The sequence below is a fragment of the Sceloporus occidentalis genome, unplaced genomic scaffold (assembly GCF_023333645.1).
Source record: "Sceloporus occidentalis isolate IW3139 unplaced genomic scaffold, rSceOcc1.0.p SCAF_1, whole genome shotgun sequence".
Classification (NCBI taxonomy): domain Eukaryota; kingdom Metazoa; phylum Chordata; class Lepidosauria; order Squamata; family Phrynosomatidae; genus Sceloporus; species Sceloporus occidentalis.
This window is the reverse complement of record NW_028316981.1, coordinates 142171196-142183822: the sequence shown is the minus strand read 5'-3', so window position 1 is coordinate 142183822 and position 12627 is coordinate 142171196. Positions and strand designations below refer to the sequence as shown.

The following is a 12627-nucleotide window of genomic DNA, read 5'->3' as shown; positions in this document are numbered from 1 at the left end:
GATCTTCAGATCATCAGAATTGGCATCTTAACCACTAAGCCACTGCTTAGCATCCCACTAACTATGACAATCCTGCAGGTTCCCCATTACAGCCCCCAATATCCTGACACTTACTGTATATACACATGTATAACTCTAGAAATTTTAGGCAAAATTTTTACTCAAATGAGCTGGGTTGACTTATCAACCGGTCAATGTAAGTACTGTAGTTTTAACTCTTATCAGAAAGGAACCATGGCCTGGTGAAAGATGAGAGCTTAATCTCTTCTCGGAGCACCTAAAAGAAGCATTAACCCCCCTCTACTATCTCATCCATCCAGCCTTTAGGTTGAGGACAAACAGTTATGCCTGTCAAATTTTTTAAAGCTCTTTAGGATCGTTTTCCTTTACTTCATACTTTACATCCTTTGTTACATGCTGCTAAGTTTTACCCTCAACTTATCCATGGGTCAGATCAAAATCCATAATTTTGGCCCCAAAACCTGTCCTCAACTTATACATGGGGTTGATTTATAGTTGAGTATATACTGTAATTTTTGTCCCTCTGGGTATTTCCCAGCACATCTGTATTTATTACTCCTAGGCAGTCTAATTAGTCAGAAGTGTGGGGAGTTGAACTTGGCTCTTCCCTGCCCTAGTCCAGCCCTTTGACCATTTCATTGCACTATACTGGTTAATCTACCCACCCCCATCTTTCCAAGCCACCTTCTTTTATTTTTTGCCTGTTATGGTGATCACCTTACACAGAGCCCCTTTGAAGGCCTCCTGGATATGGTGAAACCCAACCCAATGTTGCTGCTCAGGGTAATCTGATCCCTGCACACACAAGGACGACAAGCTGTGCTCACAGGGGACAGATGCTGACATCTCCTGTACCATCAGTAGCTCCTTCTGTGTAGCAGGTATCCAGTTCTGCTACTAAATAGCTTATTCAACTGGAAAAAAAAAGGGGGGGGGAGGAATTGCCTCACCTCGATGAGAGCTTTTACATGTCTTTGGCCTATGTGGGCAGTACTGGTCGCATGGATGCAGTCACCTTCAGCTGGGCCCATGACAGAACCATCCTCAGTCTGATAAATAAATTTTACAATGGGAACCTTAAGAAGTATTCCCAGGAGACAAGCCATAGCACAACAGGGAAACTTTTCAGTATATATGGTTAAGCTCCAGAGAGAGTGTTTTTTATTCCAGTACAAACAGCAAAAACAAATAAATGCAAATCCAACAATTTCCTCCACATTTTATTGCCATTAAAAAGCCCCTATTTCTGTACAGCCTTTAGCAAATGTGCAGTGATATAGGCACTAGCATCCGCTTCCAACACTATTGACCCCTTAGCAGTTTCATGAAAATCTCTTCTCCCCTTCCCACCTCCAATTGCTGATCTTTTGGGGATTAAGCCCAACAAATAGATACCACATCTAAGCCTACCAATGGCATCCCTATAGCTAGTACAGACCTGTCCCCTTTGTCACCCCAGATTAAGGTTGACAAGGATCAGAGAAGCACAAAGGAAGATTAATGATCTTCAGGCAGGTGGGTGGACACCTGATTAAGGGAAACGGTCAGCACTGAAGCTGTAGTTGCTGATCTGGGTGTTATGCTACTTGATTATGGCTGTATTATATTACTGTCTAGCATTCTTCTATCACACCATGTAAATCCTGAACATGCATTTCAGAATGGACTGCCCAGGGGGAAGAAGTATAACTTAGTTGCAGAGCACATGCTTCACATGGCAAAGGTCCCCCTTGTCCAATCCTTGGCAACTCCGATTCAAAGACCAAAAGCAAGTCATGGGAAGGACCACTGCCTGAAAATTTCTGAAAATTACCTCCAAGTAGACAATACGGAACTTGATGGACAGAGTCTAATGTGTGCTATAAAACAGCTTCCTATGGTCCTACTGTCATGGAAGGACCTATCCCTTCAGACTGTCCTTTGTGGTGAAGGTTGAATAATAATAATAATAATAATAATAATAATAATAATAATAATAATGATGATAATAATTTGTATCCCGCCTCTCCCTGTATTGGATCAAGACATGTAACAACAAACAAGAACAATAAAATCAAACATGAATATCAACATATAAAAGCATAACAGGGCATGCTTGAGTCCTATGACGAAGATGACTTCTTTCCAAGCCAAATTGTTGTTGTGTGCCTTCAAGTAGTTTCTGACTTATGGTGGCTCTAAGAGGACCTATCACAGAGTTTTCATGACAAGATTTGTTCAGAGGGGGTTTGCCATTGCCTTCCTTTGAGACCAAGAGAGTGTGACTTCACCAAGATCATCCATTGGGTTTTCTGGGTTGAGCATAGATTTTAAAGACTGGTCTCCCATAATCCTAGTGCAGAACTCAAACCACTAGACCATGCTGGCTCTTTGGTTTTAAGCTAGTACTTAAAGTCCAAAGCCCTTTGAATATATCTGTACCCCTACTGACAATAGGCTTGTAAATACAACAGTTGGCTGGTACAGTAATACAGTGGGCCCTTGGTATCTGCTGGGGTTTGGTTCCAGGACCTCTTGAGGATACCAAAATCTGTGGATGTTCAAGTACCATTAAATACAATGGCATAGTAAAAAAAATTGGAATATTTTCAAGCCGCGGATGCTTGAAACTATGGATAAAGAATCCATGGGTACAGAGGGCCAACTGTATGTAAGCTGCTAGGCCCAACATCCCACTAATTATAACAATCCTGCTGGTTCCCTATTAGAGCCCAATATCCTGACACTTAATTTTTGTCCCTCTAGGTATTTCCCAGCACATGTATAGTTATTATACCTAGGCAGTCTAATTAGTCAGAAGCCAGTTCACAGCTTCAGGCCTAACACCCAAGGGGCTCCAGGTGCACTTTGCTGGTTATTAAAAGCCATTAGATCTTCAAGGAGATTATTTCAGAGGGGAAAGCTCAGCCAGATGTTGGAGAAGCTGTAGCTGTTACATCTGCTTTGGACAGGATGTCATCAGATTTTGAAATTTCATTGACTAAAATGCTGCAATCCATACCATCTGTTGTAGGGATCTGTGTCATCTGAGAAAGAAGGAATTATATTAGTTTGCAGCTCCAAATGATTTGGAGTTTCTTAGTAAAGCTCAGAAACTGAGTTACAAGGAGGAATGGTATACATCTTATCTCTTCTTGGCTGTTTTGTCATGGTTTGTTCCCACTTCTCCAGTGTAATATGTACAACAACATCATTCTGATACTGTTCTTTTCAGATGGTTGTCCTGATGGACCCACTGGAAGATCCTGATGATGTCCTCCGTGCTAACCGCTCACGAGAAAAATCCTATATGTTTGATGTAGCCTTTGATTTTGCAGCTACCCAGGTAAGGGGCCAGGTATCTGCACCCACTCAAGCAGGGCCTGACAGCCAAAATATATGTGATGTGGCAAATGAATGTAGCAGAATTTGGTGAGTGGGTGAAGGAAGTGTTTAAAGGAATAATTAACTTTACCCCAAAAGGTGTTTTACTGTTCCAGATCTCCATCTGCTTTTTAATTTGCAAGGAAAATCTTATAGTTCCCCTGCAGGTATAGTAGAAGCATGGGGAAAGTGAGTAGGGAAATTTCTTAAGGAAAAAGGCTTATCCACATTTCTACTTGCAGGTCCTCTTATCTGCTTTTTATTATTAAAATTGATAATCAAGAAAGTGTTACACACATCTACTGTATTACATCTAGTTCAGCTCAAAGGCAGCGCTGTAATCCCAGCCTCTCCTTCCTGTTTGTCTTGAATGTAGTACCAGGTGGCATATGGGACAGCTGGGCCAAACCACAAGCTCCAATTTCATCAGCTCCATTTCAAGCTAATTTGCACATTAGAGTGAAACTGGAGCTCTCTCCTCTGCCAGTTGTCCCTCCTAGGCCCCATTCCCACTGGGCACAAAAAGCGACATATATTGTTGCGATTCTGGCTCAGATTTTTTTTCCGAGTCCTAATCCAATCTGGTCCTTTGTTCTCATTAGGAAAGGCTGCAAAATGACTCGATTTATTTTGACCCATGTTTTCGTTCCCATTAGATTTTTCCCTGCTGAATTTTAAAGTGGAATAATTTGCTCCCAGTTTCCATTGCCCTTCCGGAACCTCTTTTTTTTTAAGCATCTGTCAATCAAGCACTTAAATGATTAGACGTCACAGTGACGTCAGTTGCTTCGATGCATTTTGTCACGGGCTATTTTTGTTCCCGTTCCCATTTATGTCTTTCAAACCTGTTTTTCTGTTTTGTTTTGTTTTTAAGCAGTCAATCAATCGCTTAGGCGCTTTTCCCCTCTGGGAAAAGGAGAAGGAGTCCCTTTGCCTCCCCCACTGCTCCCTGGGCTGTCTGGGGGGTGATCAAGCAGGCATGTAATAATAGTTTAAAATGGTGTTCAATGGGTCTCTTCACACATCAGTCTATGAATGTGGAGCAGGGGGGAAGGTTGCAGGGGGGCATAATGTGTTTATCACGTTTGGAGGTCAGTGTAGCAATTTGCTATGTTTGGACACCTGACAGAGCACCTAGGCGATCGAAAGCTTAATTTAAAAAAAAAAAAAATTGTTCAGTACCAGCCAGGGGCTCCAGATTGACTCAGCCTGGCATCCTTCCATAGGCTGCTAAAATGAGTACCCAGCTTGTTGGGGGCAATTAGCTTACACTTTGTAAACTACTTAGTACCATGGTAGCAAACATATGGCACGCATGCCAAAGATGGTGTGCAAAGCCATTTTAGTGGCATGCGGAGGGCAGGAAAGAGGAGGAACAGGCGAAGTTTCAGGGGGGCGAAGGGGAAGAAAACAAACAGGCATGCGTCTGTTCCTCCTCCTTCCCTGCTGTCCCAGACCTTCAGCTGCTTCCGGAGAGGCATTTGAAGGCCTGGGAGGATGTGGGGAAGAGAAGGAACAGGCATGGAAATCCCGCCCCAGAAGTGCTGTTCCCCCAGAAGGCCTTTTAGTTTGGGCACTCGGTCCCCAAAAGGTTCGCCATCACTGGCTTAGTACATCAGTAATCGGTATTGAAATGTACTTGCTACTGCTATTGCTATTGATTAATCTTGTAGAAACAGCATGGACCTACTCTGCCCTCCAGTACTTCTGAAGAGCAGTTGTTTACATTTATGGGTGATGTTAGTAGTTGCCTTGCTGACTTCTCCCCTGTTTTTTTCACAACAGCTTCAATTTTGTAAAACTGATTCGTTTTAGCCTACTTTCCTTCCAGCTTTGTGATAAGTAAGCATGGCTAAAGAGTATAGAGAGGTTTGACATTTAGGATTGCTTTTCCTAATAATTCTCCCCACATGGGTTCAAATTTGGGCCAGCCACTTTTTCAGCCTCACCTAACTCACAGTACTACTAGGAGACTGAAGTGGCGGAGATCTCATTAGAGGCAGCATAGAAATGTAACAAACTACTAAATATTAATATAATATAATACTCAATACAATATAAAGGGGAAATAAAGCACCATCTCATTCAAGGGGCATGTCAGTCATTATCTTACATCGTATCTGGGTATGCTTGGCAAAATAGTTCAGTTTTAACTGCTTTCCTGAATATCTCCAATGAGGATGCCGAACGGATGTCCTCAGGAAGGCTATTCCACAATCTCGGAACCCTTATTGAAAAGGCTCTTTGTGAAGTGGAAGCATATTTGGGGTTCATAGTTTCCAATAAATTCTTACCTGATGTTCTACGGGTGCGGGGTGGATTGTATGGGGACAGGTGGTCCCGTAAGTAACTCGGACCCAAGCCATATAGGGCTTTATAGGTCATAACCAACACCTTGTATTGTGCCCGGAAGCTAATAGGGAGCCAGTGAACATCTTTCAATATAGGTGTTATATGGTCAAATCTTGAAGAGCCAGTGACCAGTCTGGCTGCCATATTTTGTACTAATTGGAGCTTCAGAACTTGGTACAAGGGTAGCCCCATGTAGAGCGCTTTACAGAAGTCTAGACGAGAGGTTACCAGTACGTGTACCACTGTTCCAAGGTCCCTTTGGTCCAGGTAGGGTCACAGTCAGCGTATCAACCGAAGTTGATAGCAGGCACTTCTGGCCATCACATCTACTTGAGATGTCAACTGCAGGGATGAATCCAGAAGTACTCCTAGGCTGCGAACTTCGTCCTTCAGGGGAAGTGTGACCCCGTCAAGGATGGGTTGACAAATTTCCTTCCTTGGACTGGGGGCCTATCACTAGTACTTCTGTTTTCTCTGGATTCAGTCTGAGTTTGTTTTCCCTCATCCAACCCATTACCGCCTTCAAGCAGGCATTTAGAGGAGAGATGCTGTCCTTAGACACTGCGTCAGTCGGAGACATAGAGAACCATATTTGTGTGTCATCAGCATACTGATATCACCTCGCCCCATATCTCCGGATGATCTCTCCCAGCGGTTTGATGTAAATGTTGAACAGCATGGGGGACAAAATAGCTCCTTGAGGGACACCAGATGTCAGTTCCCTCTTAGAGGAGCAAGTGTTCCACAGCTTCACCATTTGGAATCTACCCAAGAGGTAGGATCGGAACCACTGGAGCGCAGTGCCTCCAATTCCCATCTCTCTCAGGCGTTCCAGAAGGATACCGTGGTCGACGGTATCGAAAGCCACTGAGATGTCCAAAAGCACCAGCAAGGTCACACTTCCCCTGTCGGCGCTCAGACGGAGATCATTGACTAAGGCGACCATGGCTGTCTCAACTCTGTAGCCCACCCTGAAGCCGGTTTGAAATGGGTCTAGATGATGGTTATCATCCAAGACAGCTTGGAGTTGGAAGGCAACTGCTGTCTCGATCAACTTGCCCAAAAAATGGTAACAAAGAAACTGGTCTGTAATTATTTCTCACTAGGGGGTCAAGAGAGGGTTTTTTCAGTAGTGGTTTAACCACTGCTAGCTTTAGTTTGGATGGAAATTCTCCCTCTCAAAAAGATGCATTGATTATGGATCGTAACAATGTAGTTGCTGCATCTCCTCCTTGAGCGGTCAACCAGGAGGGGCAGGGATCGAGAGCGCACGTTGTCTTCCTCACACTTCCAAGGAGCTTATCCACTTCATCGGTATTTACAAACTTGAAGTGATCCAGTTTAACAGAGGCCACGGAAGCTCTAGATACCTCTCCTATTGCTTCTGTTTGTTACCGAGTATGGATTTATATAAAATTTTGGGTGCCATGCGATCTGAAGCCATGACCCCTGACTGACCCCACAGCAAGCCGCCATTAACCTAAAGGCGAGCAGACCACGTAGACAGCAGCCTTGCAAAGGCATGGTCTCAAGATTTGAAATTTTCCAGAGTAAGTTTTGGGAGTTGCTAGACCAGATTTGCAGAGTCCCATTCACGGAGGACAATAGCTATGGCTCCCTCCTTAATGAGTCAATGATTAACTTAACGGCTCAACCATCAAGGTATCTGCTCTCCTGAAAGGTGTCAGACCTCTTGCATTGTACAACCATTGTGTAGATTTCAGCTTAGACAAAGATAAGCAATCAGAGCCTTTGTCCGTCAGGCTGCCATCGCCAGAGGATACGTTTAGCAGTATATAAGGACCCCACTTTTCGCCCTTCAGTGGGCTTGTTGAGCTTCCAGTTCCGAGGCTGAGTTCCTAGAGCATCTTGCTCTGCTGAAATCACTTGAGCGAAGCCAAGCTCACTGTCACCGGGCCTCTAAGTTAGCTTTGCCCGCCAGAACTCAGCTCCAAAGCCACCACGGCCGCTCTTTCCTTTTCCCATTCCCTCGGCCGTGTCTCACCATCCATCCTACATCTCATCCGGTTCCTTGGAGAAGACGTCTAAGGTAAATATTCCCAACGGTGCCTCTCTCTTCCTTCCTTTACTCCCCAAACTCACCCCTCCCGCTATAGCATTGAATGTGTGTGCATGTGTGTGATCCCTTTTGTTGTGTGGCTTTAATAAATTTTCATATTTTAATTGCACCTCATTGGCATTCTAGTCTCTTTCTCTTGGGGGTGGACTAGGCGACCTCTGGTATACACATAGGGATACGATCCTGCTGCGTGCGTTGTTAGGACACGCCTCTCGTATTTAAGCTAATTAAAATTCCCCTAATTTGATCCTAACATGTTGTAATGTCGCATTCGAGATCAGCCCTTATCCGAGAGATTTTGTCTGCAAAGAAGTTGTTAAAGTCATCACAGCAGGCTTTAGTTGGTGCTAATATAGAGTTCAGGGCGGGAGGTAGCTGGGTAAGCTCTCTCACCACCCTGAACAGCTCTACTGGACGCGACTCTGTAGACGCAATACGTGCAGCATAGAACGAATTCTTTGCTGCACCCACTGCCACTCCATAGGCCTTCAAGAGGCTCTGATGAAGTGTCTTGTTGGATAGGTGCTGTTGTCTCCTCCAGCTGCGCTCTAGTCGTTGTGCGGCCCACTTCATTTCCCGAAGATCTTCTGTATACCATGCTTTCTTATTAGAAGCGGGCTGCAAGGACGCTCGGGAGCGATACTGTTTATAGCCCTGTTTAGGTCGGTGTTCCAGATATCCGTCAGGGCATCAACAGAATCGCTGTCAGTTCCAACCATATATCCCTCTAGGGCTTCTTGGAACCTTTTGGGTTCCATCAGCCTTCGTGGGTGGACCATTTTAATAGGTCCTTCACCCCCGGGGTGTGATTGGGTAGTCACCTTCAGTCGTATCTCTACAAGGAAATGGTCCGTCCATGAGAGAGCTGAGGTTCCAAGAACCTCAGCCCACAGACTTTCCTAATCTGAGCTAAGAACCACATCAAGGGTATTACCCACGCAATGCGTTGGACCTGAGACTAATTGGGAGAGACCCATGGCAGTCATGGTAGCCATGAAGTCCCAAGCTGCACCTGTTCTTGTGAGCTGACCTCAAAGGGGATGTTGAGGTCCCCCAGAACAAGAAGTCTGGGAGACTCCAACACCAGCTCCGAGACCAACTGTGTCAGCTCGGCCAGGGAGTCTGTTAGGCTATGGGGTGGACGGTAGACCAACAGAATCCCTAGACTATCAGGTATATACACTCGATGTGGTCCTTATCTCAGATAGGTTTCCTAGTCAAGATAAGAGTAGATTTGTGGACCAAGGCACACCTTGCTTTATGTGTAAACAAAAGTAATATGTAAAACTGAAATGGGCAGGAACAATGTAAAATATTTAGCTGTCCCAAGTGGTTACTCTAAGTTTTGGGGTCTGAAGGCCATTTTCCCAGCATCAGTTCCAACCAGGCACATATAGCTTCTCCAAGTGGAATCAGAAGAAATCAAAAGGTTGCTTTTGGTTTGAAAAATCCACTTCTGTTGTGGAGGGGAAAAATTGGATATTTTGCTAAAACAAGGTATGGGGGACATAACCTGCTTTTAGGGGAGAATTGCTGTCTGAAAGCACAAGTGCCCTGTTTTGTTTTGTTTTGAAGTTCAAAACATTTTTCTCCTATTTGGGAAAGCTTCAAGAACCACAGAAATGGCCCAGGGACCATATGTGGCCTGTGGGATATTTACATACATAGACCTACCTACATATATATATATACATAGATCTACATATTGGTCAAAAGGGAAGTCTACAAATATGTGACATATTTCACAAGCTGTACACCACACCATCTTAATTTCTTGAAAATTTTAGGCCCCATACAGACAGGCCAAAATAAAACTGCTTCAGGAACGAGGCTTTGGCGTGGCTTCCGGACTCTTAGGACGCATGCATCATTTAAACAGCATACCTCCAAAGTGACCCGAAGCAGTTTTATTTTGGCCTGTCTGTACGGGCCCTTAGTCACCAAAGGATTATGCTGGATGAGGCTGTAGCTGGGTTATCCCTAGCTTCCTGTCTGTTTGTTTGCAAATATATGTCCCTTCCTTCAACTAAACATGTTTCAAAGTGGTTCACATAACACTAAATTAAAATGTCATTGAAAATAGTGAATATATATTAAGCAGGGGATGTTTCAGCATAAAACTAGTTCAAACTGTTGGACAACATTTTCTGTCTTGAGGGAATGTTCAGTTTCTTTCAGCCCTAAGAGGGGTCATTTTGGCAGTATTTAAATACCTCTGTCCGGCTGTGTTTGTGTGACAGAAGGATAGTAGTTAAGGAGAAGAGCAAACAACAGATACAGCTAGAGGAGAAGACGCAGCTTATTGCTGTCAGTTTGCTCTAATTCAATGTATTTACTTCCCAGGAAACAGATTGTTTCTTTGATATCCTCATCTGTTCATCTTTCCTTGCAGGACATAGTCTACCACGCTACCACAAAAGGCCTCATTAAAGGCGTCATCTCTGGCTACAATGCTACCATTTTTGCCTATGGCCCCACTGGTAAGAGGACAAACTCAGCTCTGAATGAGAGATCATCTTGTCTCTTCTCGCTCTAGATTTTAACAATTGGGCTGTCGCAGCTTTAAGTGTAAGCTGTTTTAGGTTGAGAGCAGTGGAACAAACTTCAAAATTGGATGGATGGCCAGTAGCATTCTCTGGACTGAGGCAAGGTATGATCAAGAGAGATCTCTTTTGACCAAGTGCCTCAGTTTTTTCAGACTCAATACAGGGGTGGAACAGACTGCCAAAAAAGGGCAGATTGGGGCTGCCTCGGCACACGCAACCCTAATTTGGCTCACCACAGCTGTTTCAAACCAGTTTCTGAAAAGGAGCTCCTTTTCAGGCCAGTTCTTTTCGTTTAGAGTGGCGTCAGGGCAGCTTCTGGCTGTGTTTGGGGTGTGCGTTATCTAAATGCCACACCCCCAACTCAACCTGGCAGTGTCCCTTTTGGCTGGTCTGTTTCAGGCCACATTTTTCTTAAAATGCCCACTTAATGTATGAAAATGATCAGTTCTTTGACTAATAGCAGAATAAATCCAAAGCACAAAATTAGTCCGAATCTTTGAACGAAGTCATATTTATACCATTACCATATCTTACTCCAGCAAAGGGTACTCAACATACCCTTGTTCACTCCAGAACAATCATGCAGGAGATAATCCTGTCCCAGGAAGCCATTTAAAGCTTCCATAGTTTGTCCCTACCCATTTACTATTTTTGTTTATGAGCATAAAAGCAAAGAAAGGAGCCATTAACTTCTTCTCATTTAAGAAGTGTGTTAGGCAGCGCATCTCACCTTACCATGACCTCCAGTGGTTTGCAGTATGTTAAGAAATAACCTCTGTTGGAAAGTGAAGAGTTGAAGAAGCAAAGAATTCCTTTAAAAATGCAATTTATTAAGATGGAGTTCCAACTTTGGGTGCCCTCCCAAATGAAAATAATTTGTTTACTGAATATGTTCTCATTCTTCTTCTCAGGCTGTGGAAAGACCTATACCATGCTTGGCACAGACAGTGAACCTGGTATTTATGTACGCACGCTCAATGACCTTTTCCGTGCTATTGAGGAAACAAGCAACGACATGGAGTATGAGGTGTCTATGTCCTACTTGGAGGTGGGTCAACATCAGAGCAGGGGAGGAGTATCATATATACTCAACTATAAGTTGACCTCATGTGTAAGTCGAAGACAGGTTTTGGAGCCAAAATTATGGATTTCAATATGACCCATGAATAAGTTGAGGGTAAAACCTAAGGGCATGTAACAAAGGATGTAAAAGATGAGGCAAAGGAAAATGATGCCAAAGAACTTTATAAATTTTGGCAGGCATGACCGTTTGTGCTCACCGTAAAGGCTGAATGAGTGAGGAGAGAATGACAGTCAGTCATGACTGTGCAATGTGTGGGGGAGGCAACCAGGTACATGTGGGGCTAAGAAGATGCACACATGTCAAAAAAGATGAAAAGGCAAAGCAAAGAAAATGGCAACTATGGCACTGTACATACTGGCGGATGCGGCGTCCCCGTCATGTGCTAGGGGTTGGCCAAGGACGCAGCGTCCATACCGGCCTCACCCCTAGCACGTGACGGGGGCATCAAAATGACGGCGCCCTGTACACACGGGTGCCACCATTTTGACATAACGGCCGCGTCGTGTCCAAACGTCCTGGCACCGCTGAAGGGCACTTGTGGTGCCTTTTCAGTGGTGCCAAAATGAGCTCCAAAACGGAGCTCCTTTTGTGCTATGTATCACTGGTGCGGCCTTTACACAGCCACGCCAGCAATACTGAAGAGAAAGGGGCCAAGCAGCCCCTTTCTCTGTCTCCCCATCACTGTTGGGGTGTCCTTTTGCCACTTCCCCAAGGCCTGGAAAAGCTGCGGATCGGGGCCTCCGGGACTGCTGCTGTGGCAGCTGAGGCCCTGATCTGTCAGGGAAAGGGGCAGGTGCAGGCCGCCCCAAAGGGGCAGTCTGTATCCCAACTATGTTAACTGTGATTATAGCCTTTAACTTTAATATTGTAACTGCCTGATTTTAACCTGGAAAAGCTGACAAACATACCCAACTATCTTATTTACTCTATATACTCAACTATAGGTCGACCTCATATACAAGTCGTGGGCAGGTTTTGGGGTCAAAATTATGGCTGTTGATATGACTCACAGACAAGCCAAGGGTAAAACTTAGGTATTTGTAATAAAGAATCTAAAGGATAAAGCAAAGGAAAACAATGGCGGGATACATACCGCCATTTAGTACGTATAGAATACGTACTAGGGTTAGGAAGGGGCGGTGCTTCCGCACCCCCCTAACCCTAGTACGTATCCTATACGT

The 12627-nt window shown here is 44.4% G+C and overlaps 1 protein-coding gene across 6 annotated transcripts in view; it reads left to right on the top strand.

Annotated features, from left to right (window-relative positions):
- Nucleotides 1–12627, top strand: part of LOC149322342 (kinesin-like protein KIF19) — a 72796-nt gene that overhangs the window by 20953 nt on the left and 39216 nt on the right. For all 6 annotated transcript variants that reach the window (XM_089539971.1, XM_089539944.1, XM_089539935.1 and 3 more), the window contains 3 exons: nucleotides 3236–3346; nucleotides 10209–10296; nucleotides 11274–11410. In XM_089539971.1, the coding sequence (XP_089396097.1) occupies nucleotides 3236–3346; nucleotides 10209–10296; nucleotides 11274–11410 (336 nt within the window). The remainder of the gene's footprint in view (nucleotides 1–3235; nucleotides 3347–10208; nucleotides 10297–11273; nucleotides 11411–12627) is intronic.